This window comes from Solenopsis invicta, chromosome 10 (genome assembly GCF_016802725.1).
Source record: "Solenopsis invicta isolate M01_SB chromosome 10, UNIL_Sinv_3.0, whole genome shotgun sequence".
Taxonomy (NCBI): domain Eukaryota; kingdom Metazoa; phylum Arthropoda; class Insecta; order Hymenoptera; family Formicidae; genus Solenopsis; species Solenopsis invicta.
In genome coordinates this window covers 11,564,454-11,585,250 of record NC_052673.1, presented here as the reverse complement: position 1 = coordinate 11,585,250, position 20,797 = coordinate 11,564,454, and the positions used below count along the sequence as shown (strand labels likewise).

The 20,797-nt window shown below is 37.1% G+C and overlaps 1 protein-coding gene across 1 annotated transcript in view; it reads right to left on the bottom strand.

The window, feature by feature from the left end:
* LOC105195491 overlaps nt 1-20,797 on the bottom strand; it is a 34,585-nt gene that overhangs the window by 6,894 nt on the left and 6,894 nt on the right. The window contains exons 3-8 of the mRNA XM_026138706.2: nt 7,255-7,557; nt 6,136-6,363; nt 4,498-4,806; nt 3,500-3,799; nt 1,982-2,287; nt 1,023-1,325 (exon numbers count right to left, since the gene is read on the bottom strand). Of these exons, the coding sequence (XP_025994491.1) occupies nt 1,023-1,325; nt 1,982-2,287; nt 3,500-3,799; nt 4,498-4,806; nt 6,136-6,363; nt 7,255-7,557 (1,749 nt within the window). The remainder of the gene's footprint in view (nt 1-1,022; nt 1,326-1,981; nt 2,288-3,499; nt 3,800-4,497; nt 4,807-6,135; nt 6,364-7,254; nt 7,558-20,797) is intronic.

Here is a 20,797-nt window from a genome sequence, read left to right as displayed (position 1 = left end):
TCATTTATTTAAAATTGCAACAAAATATGATAATTTTTGCTGCAAAAATCATTACAGATCAAATTTTACGACAAAAATTTTTTGTTGTTGATTAGAAAAAAAAAAGTACAGTTTTTAAATTTTGATCACTTTTAGCTCATGTATTGCGTAGCCAAAACATCCTTAATATCTGTTAAATTACTTATTACGTTATCGTGAAGCAGTTCCCATTACCGAAAATAGTTGCCTGTCAATTTGAATTTCATGAAACAAACGTCTGAGTGGTGCAACCGAAGGAACAAAGTTCTTCCACACGCGAGAGGTCCTTTTACATGTGACGGCTGCATATGCATGGTCCTTACGTGCGTTTTTCGCACGCGAAGCAGTCCGAGAAAATTTATTGTAGTCTAATGCGACACCTTGGGCGCAATACATGTTCAATGGTAAAGCCGTCTTCGGTGATAGACTTTATGAACTTTACGTGTAGCGTGTCATCGATTCAGTCCGTTTTCTGTCGGATTGATTAAATATCCAAATGAAAGTAATCGCAAGGAATCAAAATCTCATTTTCATCGATAATGATAAGATCTCCATTCATCGACGTGTGGAATGTCACTACATGTATTACAATTATCGACTGTAAATTAAAAAGGAGGATCTAAGTACTAAAGATGCGTGGAAATGCGAGAACATTTATATTACGATAATCGAATACTGTAAATTAAAAAGGAAGATCTAAATGCTGAAGATGGGACGAAGAGTTCAAGGACGGCTTCAAAGGCTCAGCCGAAAGGGCCCATAGCCTGAAGAGATAGGCCAAACGCCAGATTATAGTAACACAGTCATACTCTCGAGTCCCCTCTGTGTCCTCCAGGCATTTAGATCGTTTGGAATTTACGGTATTCAATAGCGATTTACGGCGCGTAATTTAGCCCAGGCCGAGCGCGCCGGAATCGCGCGACGATCGATTAATGGTGCTTCCACCCTTCACCGTAGCGGTGGAGAAGCGGCACTAGACCGACCGTCTTAGGTCTCGATGATACCTGGCTCGAGGAGGCTCAGCTTCGCGGGCGGCGCGTCCGTGTAGTTCTGCCGGCCGTGTTTCTTGGCGCCGCAGGTCCATAGGCCCTCCTGCTCGGAGAGAGCATGGCTCAGGCGGACGCTGCAGTCGCGGGCCTCGTTTCCGGCAGCCGAAAACTGCTTCACCACCACGGTGGTGTTGGAATTGACTGGGGTAAGCGACCATCGGCACTGCTCCACTGCCGAGGATGTCACGCAGCGCAGCAGGACACTGCCGCCGGAGGAGATTTGGATATCCTGCGACAGCTCCGAGAATTTCACTTCGTCTGAAAAGAATATAGCGATACATTAGTCAATCAGAATGTTAGAAATCGATATCAAAATTTAAAAGTCACAAGAAGACAGAGGACTGCGCTGGTACCTAATTTTATGTATTTTTTAATCATCCCTGTCTTACCACTGTTCTCACTTAATATGTAGCTAATGTAATTAAAACAATATCAAAGTAGAGTTAAATAACTTAATTCCAGAAATGTATTAAATCTTAATAAAATTCAATTTACTATTTACTATAATAAACTAAATTTGAATCAAATTTAATACATTCCTTGAGTTAAATTATTTACATAATTATTTAAAGAGTCCAACAACAATTCTTCTCAAATTTGGATCTAGCTAAATTTTTAGATACTTTAACAAAACTGTTCTTTACACGTATATATACGGAAAAAATAATTTTACTAAAATACGGATCTGAAAATAATTATGTTGAACCATTAAAAAATTTATATTAGACGTGTAAGCTAGTTGCTAGAATGTCCAAACTTTTTGCAGTAACATCATCATGCTTGAACGTCTTATACAATAGTTCACATAAAATTATTTTCTGATCTGTATCTAGCTAAATTTTTAGATATTATAGTAAAATTGTTCTTTCCATATATAAAAAAAGTGGGTGGAAACATTAGGAAATATCCTCTACCTTGTTCGTAGACGGTGAGTTTCGCGGGCGGCGATGTCAGGAGGGTATTGAGCGACATGATGGAAACCTGGCAGCTCCAGTGACCCTGCTTCTCCGTGTACACGTGCGGAAGGTGGAGCGAGCAGTCGCGACCGAGATCACCCTTGCTCGGGAATTCGTCCAGGACGACCTCCGCATCGCTACCATGCAACGGCTTCCACATCCACACGCATTTTTCCACGCGGCTACTGGTGACGCACTTCAGCGTGGCCTCCGTGCCTACCGGCACCGCCGTATCGGTTGGTACTTCGACGAAGCTCACCTTAGCTGGAATCGGCCGTCGCAATAAGAAAAATTTGCTATTAGACATCATAAAAGCGGATAATATTTGCTTGACTTTTGGATAACGTGAGGTTTCTATTTCTTTGAAAACATTAAATGTTTTTAATGTACCTGATTAAAATTTGCTTCCATTACATTAAATTTTGATGATTTAACAATTTCAGATCGGCTAAATTTGAAGATAGTTCAGCAAAATCGTTCTTTCAGTATATTTTTTTTTATATATTTTTAACGACGCTGTGTTGTATAAATTTAATAAATTTAAAAACAGTTTTAAATGATATTAAAACTGCAAAAAAGTTTGGAATAAGATATGAGTCTATAAATACCAGCTTTTTCTTTGAAATTGATAATATTTATGTGTATGTGTGTGTGTGTGTGTGTGTGTGGTAACGAATAAAAAACTTTACATCAAAAATATTAAACAATATTATTTTTATACTTACGTATTATTTCGTAAAACTTTTAAATTTTGATATTTAATAGCTTTCCATTTTCAGTTAAGAATAACTCGTACTTCCGGGAAGAAGATGGAGTCGAATTTAATTAGCCATTATTTAATTAGCATTATTGTTCTATATGATTACAATTTTCAATTGCTTTACGATTAATTTTTATCCAATGTAAAGTGCTACATAAATTACGCACGAAATGGAAGAGAAAGGTGAAATGTTCGAAGAGAAAGTGCAATCAAATTATATGAAATCGATTTACACTGAATAGACTTAAAGGTCATTAAATTCTCAATCGCTCTTTTTTTCATTGATTGCAATTAGACTTTGAGGTTCTATATGGGGCTCTGCATTTTAATCAGCGATTAGGCAGAAAGGCAATGTATGCGCATTTGAAACAGGTATTATTATGCAATGGTACTTCGAATTTCTTAACGCTAACGCCGTTTTAATGAATAACACAATTAAGCGAAGAACGCCATTTTTTTTAGTCGAGGCAGATGTTGGTGCCTAATATTTGTGTGAACAATTTTTAAAAAATTGTTTTAGTACTCTTCTGCGTGCGAGCAATCAATTTTCACATCATCTCACGTTAAGGCATCAATCCATTCGTAATTGCGCGATATATTAGCGTAATTGCACGAGTATTCCTTCGCACGGCGATCGGACGCTCGATAACGATCACGCCGTGAAATTCTAGGGATTTAGACATATTTATTTCTTAATTGACGTAGCCGTCGCGTACCTGTGGGCAGGAGGCTGACGGTCGCTGCGGGCGCCGTGTGCAGGATACCGTCGGGCGTCAAACGTACCCCGCAGGTCCACAGACCTTCCTCTTCGTACAGGATGTTCTTGAATCGCACGGAACAGTCGTGTTCGGCGTCCTTGTTTGGACTGAACTTCTTCACCAGCAGCGGTTCCTTGCTCGAGTTCGACGCCCTCCACGACCACTCGCACTGTACCACCGGCTTGTTCGCCAGGCACCGTAGGAAGACCGATTCGCCGGCTGCAACTTGCACGCCGCGCGACAACTGCACGAACTCGACTATAAAAGGGAAACGAAAGCTCTTCGATGGGTTTTTCAATCGTGGAACGGGTCGCGTGGTACAAGATCGGTCGAAGTCAATGTGGCGCGAAGTAAATGTGACATTGAAATATTTTTCATGGCTCAACAATTGTTACGAAATGGTCATAGGTAAGTCATCTTAAATATACGTCAAAGGCACCATTCGTGTTACATAATGCCTAATTTCTTCACCTCTAGATAATTTTATCCATAAGATATCTCTCAGAGAACACGGTAATTTCTATTAAAATTTTAGTACATTTTGTGACGAAAGTTAATAAAATGAAAAACTGCTATCCATCAAATTGGGTAACCAGAGGTTTCGGTGAAGGAAACGAACTTTTAGTTAATTGAATACCGTTATCTCTGGAAGATAGCTATCGGAAGGTATGAAGAAATCAGGTGTAAGAGATGACTATTAATTGTATTATTTGAAGACGTTTGAGTGTCACGTCAAGATGTACCGAGTTTTACAGTAATCGTTTTCAATATATCTTACATTTACGTTATTAAATAGTAAAATATTAATTGCAAAAAATTATAAAATGTAAAAGTTTTATTATTATCTCGAACATTCTCATTTATTGAATTATATAATTTTCTATAAGAGTTTAATCAAACAATTTGAAATAGAAATGTATGCGCATTAGTAAATGTCAGCATAATTAGCTAGATACCTTCTGATATGAGAAAACGGACTGGAGTCGCCTGGGTGAACGAGGAATTCGGGTCTACTCGCGCACCGCAGGTCCAGTAGCCTTCTTGCTCCGGCAGGACGTTCTTGAACTTGATACTGCATTCCGTGCTGTCATTACCAAAGGCTGGAAACGATTTCACGTCGAGGTTCCAGGGTTGCGACTGGTTCAGCTGCCGCCAGGACCACTGGCATTCGCGCACCGGTGACTTCGTCTGGCACATTATCTGCGCCGAGGATCCCGCCGGCACTTCAATGACATTCTCGTGCTTCGCGAACGTGATGAGAATACCTGAAACGTGCGAATGCACCAGTCGATATATCACTTACGTAACGGGCCATGGCTTGAAAATGAGAAAAAGTTGATTCGAAAGATCAATTCACAAGTAGAATTAGGACTGAAACTCGTTACAGGCCATTAATTATTTCTTTCTTTCTCTTTTCATGATACTTTTAATCACTTTTAACTTTCATTTTTAATAATTAATTCGAAACCGTACTTTTTCTGGAAGAAAATATACAATGTTTACGTGTTTCATGTTGCATGATTCATTCGCGATTATTATCAAAGTGAACCAAATTTGTATGGAAACAGTGTTTCTCCGTTCACTTGTCTTTCACTTTTTGAATGACTCATTCAGAAGAATTGTTATTCAAACAATGTACAATGTATATATATATATATATATATATATATATATATATATATATATATAATTGCTGATAATTTAGTTACTATTACTAACTATTACTAATTTTTTATTAATTCAATATCGAAGCACAGTACAGCTAATAATGACGATATTTTACGTCACAAAGTTCTTAACAAAAATTATATTGGTACAATTGATGGAGACGAACAGTGATGTCAAGCATGTTTTGTCACTAAGAATTCGAGGTCGTACGAAAGCAACTGCGTAAATATACGTGCTTATTCACCATGCTCACGCGATTAAAATTGTAATCGAAGAACGGGACTATACGATTCAAGCAGCTTTTCTCCATGGAGAATATCAGAAAACGTTGTATAGGACGGTTTAAAAGCTGAACGATTTCCCAAACGACTTGTCCACTAACATTTAATTTAAAGTCCAATTAATTTTTGGTTTGTGTAAGATGCAAAGATGCAAAAGAATTGAAAAAAATTCTTATTAAAAATAAATTTTGTAAATTTTCCTTGTTAAAAATAAAAATATATTTCACGAAAAAGAGATGAAACAAGCTTACATTAATTGGATCAAAATCCGAAGTATCAAGATATTAAATGTTCTTTTCAACTGAACATTTTGCACAGTTCATCTCTTTCCTTTTTTTTAGTCTTCTACATTAAAAAAAAATCTTTCATGTAAGTAAATATATTTATTTTAACATCATTTCCTTGATTTAAAAAATATTCCTTAAGTGTAAAAATAAATTAATTTATACTAACTAATATTCATTTAAATCAGAAAAAGAATATTAAAATAAATATATTTAATTGAACATAAATTTTTTTACTTTTTGGTGTGCGTTGAAGAAAAGGGGAAAGATGAATGGTGCAAGTTCTGAAAAGATCTTTTAATATATCTAAAAAATATAAATTTTGAAATCGATTGGATTAAGACAAAATTGAGCATTCTACCGTGATTAACGTTGACGTTGATGCTGAGCTTGGCAGGCTCGGTGCTGGTGAAAGGATCGCTCGTCGAGGCTCTCGCCGCGCAGGTCCAGTATCCTGTCTGCTCGTGCTTGGTGCTGGAGAATCTCACGGAGCAGTCGTTACTGTTGTTTCCGAACGCGGGAAACTGTCGTACGGGCAACGGGTGGGTCGTGGGAGTTGTCGTAGTCGCGATCGTCGGGATCGCCGTTGCTGAAATCACCGAGAGGTTCGAGCGAACGGCATCGATGAATATTCAACGCACGATTACAGAATTATGAGCAATGTTCGCGGTATCCGGCATAGAAGGATAAGGCTCAATTGTCTACAAGAGTAATTATCGTGCGGAGAAGAAGATGAAAGAGAACACGTTGAAGAATTTTAAAAGTGATTTGATTGATCCAGCGTTAAATTTATCATTGCTTTAAAACTGACAAAAGATCTTAAATTTTATAACTTTTCATATTTTTACCTATCGCGTAGGCAATCTAGATCTATTTTGTTTAGCTCAATGTTTTCTTACTCTTCTAGATTTTCTAGAATAATAAAATCTCTGCTACATTACAAATAGTTGTTTAATTCAAATGTTAAAATCTTTATTTAATAAAAAATTGAAATTTGAGCAGTGAAGTTTTGCACTTGTGCCAAAAAAGACCCAAATTGTCCACGAAGAGTCAGAGAGGAGACATTTTTCCAACAACTTTGGCAAAACGTTTTTCAACCGGTTTATCACAAAAATTCTTTAAACGTCGCGAAAATTTTGTGGAAGGTAAAAAAAAGCAAGAAAGTGTTTTAAATAAGTAAAAATGCTTAAAGAATAAAAACTTTAGAAGTTTGATTATCATTTCTAAATATCGCGTTACAAAAGACGTTACATTATACTACATAAACTAATGGTGACAAATTTTGCTTCCTATTTAATGTGCCGCAAACTCGGAAAAAAACGCTACTTTAGCCGATTATTGCGAAACATCAGCCTTTCTACAGTTAGAATATTTACACGAGCATTTACAGCATTGTCATTTGCGATTCTCATGTGAGTTAGGAATCGGATTCGCCGCGGAAGGAATAATCGCGGAAGGAACAATGCGATATCGCGCTTACTCGTAGAAACCGATGGGCTTTCACTGACGTCCGGAAGCGGCAGGTGAACCGGTGGCAATGGCTGCCAGGACCATTGGCACTCGGCCACAGGATTGGCAGTCCGGCATGCCAAGAGCACGGACGAGCCCAGTTCCGTTTCCGTGTGCTCCGGGATGTCGACGAACACCACGGCGATCGGCGACGGCTTCGTTCCCGGCATTATGTCGTCCATGGAGTGACCCTCCGCCTCGGTCGACTCAGAGGCATTTCCGATATCTCCTATCGTAGTCGTCTCAATAGAAGATTCGTCGGTAACGGGAACACCTAAATCGAGAAAAAAAAGTAACAGTTGTGAATTTGTAATTTAAATCAAGATATCTTCGGCTGCGATGAAGAACAATCAATAGAGATTGATACAATAATATTATTTAGTTGCTTGTAGTTAACGTAGTTATAAGAGAGAACGCGAATTGAAAGAAACAACTCATTCCGACGCTTAAAAAAAAAAATTTATGCCTTTCTCGGTAACGTGGGCGTTTCTATTCTCGTGAAAGTGACGAATAAAAAGATCATTGACATTAAATGTGTTAATGGAGCAAAGGCGACCCTGCGGCTCGAGTCTGCGTTAAAAATCAAAAGTGCGGGCAGGCAACAGAGCTCGGTAAGTCGCGTCGCGAGGACGCGAAGACGTTCATAGCGCGCGAAGAAGAACGGATATGTGGGACACGTCGGGCAGGAAGCTACGACAGTCACGTAGACAATCGTCTTGCGTCGCGCGTCTGTCACCATGCGCAGATAGAATCAGGGTCGGATCGATAGATCGACTCGGGAATCGTTCGTGTCTCCGAAAGCAGCTGGCTTTATTTCCGTATTTGCGTGACTATTTGCGGAACTGATGAAACATTATGTTGTGCAAGAATCGCTGACGCAGGCGTTGTGTCTATTGCGCAGGTAGGCAGCTGCTCGTAGACATATATTTGCGTGTAATATCACGTAAATTAAATTGATTACGATTGTAATAACAAAGAGAGACATGACCCAACCGTGAACGTAGAATACATCGATTTAGAATAGCATATAAATATTGATACAAGATATAATTATAAGCTCGAAATATTTGAACTTTATAATATAATAATAAACTTGGTATATTTTTAATATCGTAAAATTCTGATGAAATTAGTAATTTAATTGATAATGATCTTATTACTTAATTGTATTTCTTTTAATCATATTCTTTGAATCTTCGTAAGAAAAGGAGAGAAGATGATCTTTTAATAAAATCTCTGTTGTCTCTAAACTTTCAATCAAGCTGCTAAAATTTTTGGAGGGTTCCTTAAAACTGACGAGCTTTTAAGGATGTATAGAAAATTTCTCAAAATATTAAGAAAATTGTGCAATAATTACAAATTGCGTTATATTGCATTTGAAAGTAGTAGGAAAAATTTGATAGCAATTTTCTACCTAGATAAAAAATTATTTCAACAAGAAGTGTGCTCTAATGAACGTATAATCAACAATAAAATAATAAAAAAATTTGAATTTTTTTATTCAAGTACTTAAAATATTCGAGATAATTTATATGAAGTTTCATTGCAAGATTAATTCTGTGAAATAAACAAAATTTATTTATTTATTTACAAAATAACTAAATTGACAGTCACGATACAACTTTATATAAACCATTTTGAATACTTAGAGTACTTACACAAAAAAATTGTGATTTTTCTTAATGTTGTAAGAATTAATTTAATTTTTAATAACAAATAGAGTAAATAAAATATAAAAGTATATCATTAAATAAAAATATCATCTTGTTCCCACAACTTTCATATGTATATAGTTTATTTGAAATGTTAATATTAAACACATTTTCAAATTTTATTTATTTTGCAAGGACCTGATGTCTGATACATCCTTAACGACTGTTCACCAGCATTTGGCGAAGGAAGAGCGCCCCTGCGACCGATTGCACGCTTTCTACATGACGAGTATGTAGTGCGTGCACAATGCCCGAAGTTGGTCCTTGGTATTGTCGCGTAATGTTCGCCAGCTACGTTAAGGCCGACGCCGTCCTCAAGACGAGCGGTGCTGGTCGCTGACACTGGAAGGCCATTTCCACTTTACATTGACACACTGATCGTCGACACACGGTTTTACAACGCTACGTGCCGATCGACCTGATTAGACCTGATCGGGTGTTGGAACCTTCGCGCGGATTCCTCTGTCACAATCGGTCGTTGCACCAATTTCGTAACAGCCGTAATTCTGTGCAATGTTACGTCTCGAACGGAATTCGACGGGCACGATGAAAATTCGCAAGCGGATCAAGACATTCTACAGATATTATTCTAAAGGATTATTACATGTAACAATTTTTAGTGCACAAAAACAGGATAGAAACAGAAAATATTTGTAATATAAAAAAGCTATACAGCAAGCTTTTATTTACAATTTATACTCATAGGACACTCGGTCCTTGTACCTCTCCTTGATTACTTCTACTTGACGCTCGTCAACTACACAATCATTTCTCACGAGTCAATCCTCCCAAATTAATTTCTAATTTTTTACTCGGGACGAGCTTCCCATCTCGTCACGACATTCTTTGCTGGTATCCAACTTTCACGCTCGCTTTACAGAACACGATGTAGTTACTGCGCAGAGTCGATCAAGAATTTTCGAGTCTAAGCGTGATTCCATCGAATTACTACTAACTTTCCTACTCTTTCTTGGACAAATATGCGCGTTTCAGTGCGAGATTGGCTTGAAACGTTGATTGAATGCAAGATTTGTCACATTATTTTGAAAGCCTAATATTCCTTTTTTTTCAAGAGTTTCCTTTTTTTTTAAAAAAGAACAGAATCGGCGGAACGTGATTGAATAACGCAGGATCTCATTCCGACACTATTGTAAGCAATAAATGAGATAAAATCAGCCAGATACGTTCGATCGATCTGGCAAAAAGGAAAGTGAATCCGAGAATGCCATAATAAATTTATAATTCTATAATTAAAAAAGCAAGTGACTCATTGCTCCTTTCAATAATTCGCGAATGAAAAGTAATAATATTAAGATTGATTCGGTTTCATCTTCTTCTTTTTTTTGCAATGTAGTGACAAATGGATGTATATAATCTTAATGAAACGAAATAAAGAAGATAAATATATTATACATTATAATAATTAATAGGAAAATTTATAAATTAAAGACACTTTGATAACCAAATTAGATTAATGTAAATGTTAGCAGTCACTCTTAAAAATAATTTATTTTGTGCATATATGTTTATGTATATATATACATACAAGAATCGTGAAAATTTAATCAATAGTTTAAATGCATTGGTATAATTTTTATTTTAGAAAGAAAAATTTTTTCAACGTCGATTTCTCTCTGGGAGATGTTAATTTTCCTGCAGACAATATTCCTTCGAAAATTACCAATTCAAATACTTGCGCCATACGGAAGATCGTTAAGGCGAATGCAAATCGTCAGCTTATATGAGTCAGAATTGTGCGTGCTTTTAAGTAGTTATCTGTGCGTGAATTATCTTCCCCAATGTTGTTCCATGCGGCTATTTAACTGGCGATAATTACGAAAATTATTAATCATTACCACGGATGCGCAGTAGCATTAATGTAGACGTAACTAATGCGCCTCTTATTTCCTATTTATGATAATAAAAAATGACGTAGGTACTCACGATCTCTTACAGAAGTATAATTAGAGAATAGAAATTTAAATAAAAATAATGTTACAAGATAGTTACTTTTCCTATAATTCTTATTCCTTCTATAATTGCGGCAAATTATAAAGAAGCACCTATTACTTGAGTTGAAAAATTATTCGTGTAATAATTATCTGAAGAAAAATTATTCGTGTAATAATTATCTGAAGAAGAAAAAAGAAATATATTGTACTGATCGTCAAGACAAAATTTTTTTTAGCTTTCCCTCCGATCGAGATCTTAACGCCTCGTTATTGCAAGCGCATTGCATCATGATTATGCATCAAGATAAATGCACCTTACTGAGGAGGCCTTCAACTGGTTTAACTATAAACGAAATTATTCAAAGAAGCATTCTGCTCATCGAACTTCCTGGAAGTTTCGTTCATGGTTAAGATTCGAGAGAGCTCGCTCGATTCGGACATTTATTTGAATTCTTCGAACGACCAAACTACATAAATCGGCTGTTCACTTTTTGCGGGAAGTAGAAAATCCTTGACGTCATCACTCTTGCTCTAACTCGAACAGGTTTTAATTGGTTATTACAGAAATCCTCGTTATTATGCCGTTCTGATTATAAACTGCATAAGCTAAAATAGTAATGAGTAATACATTTAAAATGTCTTGTTTACGACTAAGGTAATTTTCTATATGCAAAATGATCTTGATTATTAGACATTTTTATTAAAATCAACATTTGAAAGGTATCCTTTTTTCTTCCTTTTGATTTCTGCGGTTCATAATTCTCGCAGTGTCAAGATCGACTTTCGATTTGGTTTCTCCTCTTCTCCGTAATGAATCCCGGAAATGCGCGCGGCTGATCGCATCCCTCTGATTTCCTGCCGCTGAATCGACTCACCGCGAATATTAATCGATCGCAGACTCGGAGATCTATCGCCACATTCGTTTCCGCTCATGAGATCATTTTCGCCAGTCGTGTTAGCGCGCTATTCACAATTTCTTCATTTGTTATCCAGTTGAACATGTATATGTACGCCGTTCAGCGCGAATTTAAATCAGGGTCATTATCGGTCATAAATCATTCTGTTATCGATGGCAGTCGATAGCGATCCCGCAGAATTCTTGAAACGAGTTTTTCTTCCCTTTCCACTTTCTACATTGCTATTTCGCCTTTGTTATATTCATTTTTGGGTTTTTATTATTAATTCCGACTTACAATTTATATTTACATAATTTTTATTATTTTTTTCAGGTCGGTGAACTTAACAAACAAAAAATGAATTGAAATAAGAGAAATAAATTCATGTCGACACATATTCATTTCGAATTCGTGTTTCAAATTTTTCAAATTCATTTGAATCCAAAAATAATATAATATGGATTTATTTGAATCTAAAACTAATTTAATGGGGACATAGATTTATCCGAATTTAAAATGATGAATAACGTGTTTCGTACTTAGATTCACTTAAATTCAAAAATACTTCGGAACTCTAAAACGTTAGCTTGGATAAATTGAAATAAATTGCAATTTTCAATTTAATTGAATTTATTTTTGTTTGCTGGGAAATTTGCCCTGGAATTGTAAATTTTTGTTCTCCTTGGGCTTAATTAGCGTAATCCAATTTACTTTTTTTCAATATCCCGACGCTATTATTATCACGTACTTTTTACGCGCAATTCTGTCGCCGACACCTTGCGACGCTAGTTTTTGTAGTTTTCTCGGGTATCCTGACGGCGTTTGTTGCAGGATAGTAATTAACCGATACGTCTATGCTTCTCCTTTTTGTCCTCTCTCTCTCTCCGTCTTTCTTCTCACGCACGGCTGACTTTGCGCCGAGGTATGTGCACGTCCGTTTTTTTTTTATATTTGCACGACGGTGACGACGTCGACGCCTTGAAGCCTGAGAATTCCGTAAACGGCGAGACGCACGCCTGACGAGCACGGGAGCCGAGCGGATCGTGTCAAGGATATGCAGAAATGTGCATCCTTCGTCCGCAGGAGTCCAGCTGTGTTCTTATCTTATGCTAATCGCGCGCGGCGCATTTTCGAGGAGATATCACTGTGAAATATCGGATCTCTGTAATTCCGCGTTACGTTATCACGCTCGTGCCCTTCACCTTTTTTTTTATAGATGATTACATAAGGCCCTCCCGAGAAGAGGAAGTTGCCTTCTCCATCCTGATCGATACAACCGTAATCAATTCTGTTCCCGGTGATTTGAATGCACCTCCGTGATGCACATTAAAGCGTGAAGGAATAAGAATACAAAACATGTGTACGTTATAAGCACACAATATTCCTAGAATATTATACGAATGTTATTAAAAATTACTATTACTTTTTATAATGTTCCGAAAATATTACTTAATATTTTTTAATATCAAATATTCTTTTAATATTATATTTCTACTTCATATAATATTTTTGATGTATCATCATACTTGATTATTTATGTGGAACACTATAAAAATAGTTTTGAGATTTAAAGAAATAAGGATTTCCTGAAATATATTATAAAATCAATAATAAATGGCATATTTAAACTCTCACTTTTCTGCATAGTACGACATTTGTATACTTAATTTTTGGCGTAAACGTCATATTTCACTTTAATAAAAAAAACACATTTATATTAATGTATTTCAGGAATATTATTTAATATTCCAAGAGTAAAGTCCTAGAATATTAAACACTTATAGGATATTAGAAACGTCAATGGCGATTATTTAATTGGCATTTTAACAATTCTCGAGCGCGTTAAAGCCGCGCGAACGAGAGATAATTTATGTGTCACGGTATTTCATGTAAATTACGCGGCTTACACATTGATATCGTTGACAGCAAAACGCGAGGATCGGCTCAATGAGGTTTTGATCTACTGACGCGTGACGTTCGGCTAATCGGCACTGACTACTCACGCGTTACCGACGAGCATCCAGGTTACGCGTTGCTCAAGCCTCTCGCATGACTGTTGAATATAGTCGAAGGCAGATTGCGAGTCGCGTAAACCGTGATTTACCTCATTATCCTGCAACGTCTAATTTTTTCTGCAAAAACGTCGCGCGTGTACGAATCGCCGCCGTTGCACATTGTGCCGCGGCTGCTGTTCCGCTTGACAAGACGTTCACTTCACAGTGTTTCCGCTGCGCACTCTAATATTCTATCCAATATTCCTTCATTGTATGTACAACGCAAAGCCTGATTGCTTTCCTTCGAGAATTCATTATTTTTCACAGCTTTTTAACATTGAGTCAAACGATACGAGATCGTATAGTAATACGAAGTTGGAAGCAAACAGCAGAGTTATAAACGTAAGTCGAAAAGGCACCGTGCTCGTTGGAGATGTGTACACTTTTTTTCCTGGAAAAAATTTCTTCCTGGAAAGTGCATGCGTACCGATCGTCGATTCGTGACGTTTCGGAATCGTTCGGGAGTCAATTCGGCGCTAGTCTAGTTACTTATAGATAGTAGTAAAATGGACGGTGGACATGCATGGACATGCAGCGGATCGGTCTCGTGCCGATAGTCGTCGCGACGCGTTTAAGAGCCGCAGGTAGCTATGATTTCTGACACACGTGTGACACTCGTGCGAGGCGGAGTCGCCGTGATACGTGTATTTCGCGAGAGATAGCCAAATTCGCGCAAGAGAGCGACGCGACGGGACAGCAGCCGACGGGCCGCCGCCGGCGACGCAGCGGCTACGCATTTCAGCCGGCATGGACGCGGGCTCCGATCTCGCCGCATGTATCTCACAGTCACGATTCGCGAGTGTTTATGTGCAGTGATATGGAGTGAAAAGAATGTTGTATAAGGTGACGATCGTCCTGAGATGTGTGTGTGTGTGTGTGTTGTGCTCTTCGGATCGCCGTGCGCCGTGCGGCTCGAGTGAAGGTGGCCGCGAGTAAAGGTGCTGTGTTGTTCGTTTCGCAACGAACGTTTAGCGACCGATTCTCCTTGCACATACAGGTATATCCGCGTTTCCGTGTGCCGTGAATATTCGTACGAAACAGCCATCGTCCTGAAATGGCTACACACGTTAGATCTTTATCTCTCTCTCTCTCCTTGCGGAGTGGCATGGTGGCATGAAGTTGGCGACGGCAAGCTTCTCTCGCCGCGAGTTTCGTCCGTCGCAACGTTCGTGCCGTTCGTACGCGTTCCCCTTCGCCTGACGTCATCAAGTCGCAAATGGAGCTCTCTTTGCACGTACGTCCGAGTTTTCGTGAGTAACCTGTAGTAAGATAAACGTTCGGACGAGACAGCGAGATCGTTCCGAGACGCATGCGTTGTTGTTCTTGCGGGACGACGTGAAGGTTAAGGTTATCTTGCCCGCGCGAATCATCGCGAGCTTTGTCCGGCCAACGTATTGCCCAGCTCGCGTGTTTATCATTGATATCGAGCGGATTCTTTTTTTATACACGCGACTACTTCCGAGTTTTCGTGTGCGATATATGAATTTTCCGACGGAATATCGATCTACGCATTCGTATCTAGATCATAACCTCGCGCGGTCTTTTATTTCGCTACGTGGTGATGTCGCTTCGCCGGGAATTCCGTCAACAAAGTGTCGCGCGTTGCTTCGGTAAATAATTAGTGCGCGATCATAATCAATCTCTTGTTCGCGAGTGTTCTTGTGTCACTTGTGCATTGACGGATCTGAGAGGAGGCGGAGGTCCGGGGGGCATCGGGCAACGGCGGAACAACCCTGTGGTAACATTATATTAATTTTTTAACGTTAAGTGTGTCGTTTATTTAGCGCTAATCTAGATTTCGTATTTGTGTGTTGCAGGTCAGCGCGTCGTTAGAACTCCGCTGCTGCGCATCGTGTCGGTGAGTGAGAATTAAATTAACGCTTATCTCAGATCGGAATCAAGGATATTTATGCAAATGCATATTTTGTGTATACATATTAGTTAAACACGTTACAGATATAAAATTTCATAGATTTAAGATGAATGAGTTAGAATATCATATAGTAAGAAGTTATTAACTTGGCTCAAGTTTTCGACTCGATTTTTTTTCAGTTCAACCGTTTATGTATTAAACAAATAATTTTTTTATTCAAAGGAGATATTGCCAGAAATGTAAGAAATAATTCAGTTGCTCTAGTTTGAAAAATATATTTCTTTAATTAAAAAAAGATTTACATTGCATATCCAAACTATTTCTTTAATTTTAGTAAAAGGAGCAACCAAAAATTTTCTTTAAATTAAAAAAACTACTTTGTTTAATCGTACTATATAGCAATGCATAAATTTCCTTCAAACAATTCTTTTGATTTGAAGAAACTTTTCTCCGGATGTAGAGTGAAAATACACTTGAAAAAATGCACAGAGGCTTAATAATTTTTACTCTATAAGAATGGAATTTTACTCTTATTAAATTGACAAATCACTCGACAATTGCATAAGCTCAATTTTCACTCTTTTAGAGTGAAAATGTTTCATTCTACGAGATTCAGGCAGAATGTATTGAATTTTCATTAGAATTTTCCTTTTTGCAAACAACTTGAAAATGTCAATTTCTTAGTTATATCATTGTTATAACAAATGAGCGAAGGAAAGGAAGGCGGAAGTGTCGCATGATGCAGACTACGTTTTCCTATTAGGATAAGAAATTTTTATAGAAATATTCAATGTGATAAGAAAATGTAATATATTTTAGAAGTATAATTAATAAATAAATTAAGGAAAGATGGTATAGGACGGAAACATGATTATACTGATAGTTGATAGGTATTAATTAAGGTATGGATATAGATCTGTGTATGTTTACTAAGCAGGTAATACTGTAAACTCCACACTGAGAAAAAAAATTGGTTGAAAAACTAAAATATTTAGTCCGATACGCACGACTAAATATTGAGTTGATTTAATTAATTCTTAGTTAAAACATTGGAATGATTAATATAAATAAACGACATCTTTTTTTGTGCAACTAAATAATTATTGAATTAACCCAATGTTTAGTTGTGCGTATCGGACTAAATATTTTAGTTTTTTAACCAATTTTTTTTCTCAGTGCAAGACTCCCTTCTTGGCAGAAAGGCTAAAGTAAATACATTCTCTCTATTCTATATACAGATATTTTCATATTATCTGTGTCACTCGTGAGATCACGTGCGTTTCATGAACGCAATTTTTACTATACGATATCACCGGGAGAAGACGGGGAGAAATCGCATCGATCGCGTGGAATGATAATTGCAGCCTATTCTTCGCGAGTTTCGGCACGGCGGGCTCTCTTGCGTCGCTCCTTTTTCCTCCTCCTCCTTCTCCACGTAAAGCACGCAACATGCCGTTGTCTCGGCGCAGCGCGCTGCCGGCCCCGAAAGAACTGGTTCTCCCTCGGGGAGGGTGGTTAAACCCGGTGCAATGCGTGCATTTAGTGAAACATCGCGCTGGAATGCAAACACGTGTGTGGTAGGGGCAGGGAGGGGTTGGTAGATGTGCCTGCGTGCATGGGAGCCGTCCGGCGAGCGGGGTGAGGAAGGGAAGGCAAAGAAGAGAACCGCGCGCGCCGGAATTCGTACGAATTCCTCACCGCCCCCGGCGGCGGGATGCATTTTATGTACGGCGTGGCGTGATGCACCGGCCGACCTATGAGGATCACCTGGCATATCCCGATTGGGAATAGCGATTGGCATGCTGCGTGAGGCACGACGTAGCTCTGTACGTATAGCTCTGAAACTGAGTTTCATTTGTATCGGGACGCGAAAATATTCGTTTATATCATACACATGTAATTGCACGGACGCGCTTTCATTATCCTGACCTAATATCGAGACTATCATTTGGAAACGTTTATGCTTTGAAAAGAGTCTAGCAAGAGTAATCAAAGCCTAGATGATAATTACTAAATTTTGTAATGGTGAAATAATTTCAATCAAATATTCGATTAATGTACTATGAAAAAAAGTCGAAATATTAGCAAGTAAATAAATGTTATGTTTTCTTTGATATTTATTGATTAAACAAAAATTTATTGTGATAAAATACATACTTCTATATGAAATATTTTTCTTATTAATTGATTTATGTGCTGGAAATAATAAAATTTTATTTCGCCATATTTAAATAAAGATTTATTTCAGTGAAATAAATTTATATTCCATAGATAAATTGTTAGGTCTCTTTTTCTCGTTGTATCAAGTAATTATTACCAAGTAACAGTAACTGGGTACAATAATTAATAATAACAAGTACTTTCTTAAAATTATTAATTATGCATTAAATTTACTTATAACGGGTTACGGATATTATTATTTTCAAATAAACACTGAAGAGAACCCGAACAGAAGGTCAAAACGTTTGTTATAATATATGCGAATAGTAAATAATTAATATTTGTAATTAACAAAAAAATATCTTTAAAAAATTAATAATTTGAGCATCGATAATAGCTGCAAATATACTGATTAAAATGACGTTTAATTTTTGATTTTTTTTAACTTTAATCTACTGAGATATCTCGAATAATGGACACCGATGACATTACTTCATTATTATTAATATTTTTTTATTTAAAAAAGTAATAAATTCTATCTACACACAAAGTGTAATAAATAAAAGGCAAAAAGAAATTTTCAAAAATATTTACTCATTTTCTTAAAAGAATCGATTACAAAATCACTACACAGTAGGATATCACTTTAGGCATTTATACATTTGTCCCAATTAATAAAATTATCTCGGCGGCAAAGTAGGATATTTACACATATTTCACAAGTAAATGAATTTCCTGTTCTCATATCGGTCGTGTCACGCGGATCGATCTTTGCGGATAAGTGCTCACCGACGAAGAAATCGCGCGCGATGAGTAGCGCGGAAAACGATGCACTGACGCACCGCGTTTCGCTCTAATTCCGGTCGCGTGAAAAGATCCCGGCATGATTTCGCTTAGTCGCCCGAACGTCGGGCGAAAACCGCACTGCCGCCATCGATTTTTTATTCCGGCAACGCGCGGGACGAAAGTGAATCGATCGGCGTCGGGACTAAGGCCTGTTCAGACGGAACAATTTTCAAATTGCTCGAGCAATTCGTTCTAACTTGACTAATTGTAAAGTTTGCAAGCGCTCTTATATTTTGTGTCATCTGTCGATTTTTTACTTATGATTTTTCTCTTGATGTGCAAAAAAATCGGCGATGTTTGCGATTTTTAGCACACTCTCCGTAAAATAAATTTTTGTATTGTACATAGAAAAAAATGTTTTTGTTGAAATACAGATCTGGAGAAATAATTATGTTGAGCCAAAAATTATTTTAAAAATTATTTTGGACGTTTAAGTTCAGTATAATTGATTTTTTAAGTGTTTGCTAGAATATCAAAATTTTTTGCAACAATGTCATCATGCTTAAGCATCCTGCATAATAGTTTGATTCAATGTAAACTTGTGTTTCTAATCCGATCAATCTTTAGATATTATAGTAAAATTGTTCTTTCCTTATATAAATATTGTATAATATTCGCATTTCTTTAAATTGCAATAAATTGCAAATGAGAACGCGATAAAAGTGATTACGTTCGCGCCATTATTAAAAGACAATACACGCAACCTCTTCCTTCGGAAGAACGAAATAATTTGTGTATTGAGCGCAACGCATTCCTTCTAAATCGCCCTTTAAATTTCATGCGGCTGTTGGCGCACCGCCTCTACGCGTCGCACGTGCGTCTTCCGATGACGTGCTGAACTTGTTAATGAAATGCAATCGCCGTGTCGTGGCGAGCGTAGAAGGAGAAAAGAGATCCCGAAACACAGATCGTGCGAGAGAATCGCCTCGAGCTAGTTTCACTGCCAAGGTGGATCTACTTGCGGCGCGTAGAAGTAGACTTCAATGCTAGGAAGGCGATGTGTCGAATCGAAATGCTTTCTCTGCTTGATACGTTCAATAAATGATCTTTCAAAGCGATTTTTTAACTATAAAAGGTAAATTACGAGTAGTGATAAAAAATAAAGTAAACATCTGTGACTTACACTTTTATTTTATATTTCATATCAATGACATCCTAAATAGAAATATTGCAAAATAAAATTGGGTATGTATTACATTTTAATTAGCAAATTCATTCTTGTTTGCAAAAAAAAATAATAAAATTATTACGCGTTACAAGCTATGACTTGTAGATGTAGATTTATTTGATGTATACATACATATATGTATATATATGATTATTAATTCCACGATACCAGTATATTGAGGTAACACGCGCGATTTTGAATGATAAGTAACAAACTGCAGTAATAAACTACAAAAAATTCCATAATTATACGATTTCTGAGATAATATCTAGAATCGAGAATGCGTTGCAGAAATAAGTAATTATATAAAGAGCAGTTAATAATTATGTAAAGAGTATACGAAAAAACGTATTTTTCGCGAGTCACGTTACTTCTTTAGCTTTCAAAGTAAAACTTCAAATCTTGCGACTAAAAAATTTTACAAAAAACAAGATACAAAAATAAGATATACCCTTAAAAAAAGAACTAATAAACTGTTTCAATAAACTGATTACAATATTAGTAACTCATGTTATTTCATCAGTAACACCAATTATTGATATAGTAATCAGTTTATTGAAACACTTCATCAATCCTTTTTCTTAAGGGTTAGGGGCGAACAAGATAGATTAAAATAGATTTCATTTCCGGATCAGAGTTTGATGTTCCGGACGAATTGGACAACTACGTTGCGTCAATCGTGGTTTCAAGTGCCTTCGCAATAGTGATTTCGAATGCAATCTGTGTAAAACAGTTTAATATATTACGTGGCCCTTGTCGCGGTTAAGGTCTTTGGAGTCGTAAAAGTGATGATGGTTCATAGCATATTGATTCCGCGTTATGTACGTGGTGTACGTTATTGTTTATTAGCACG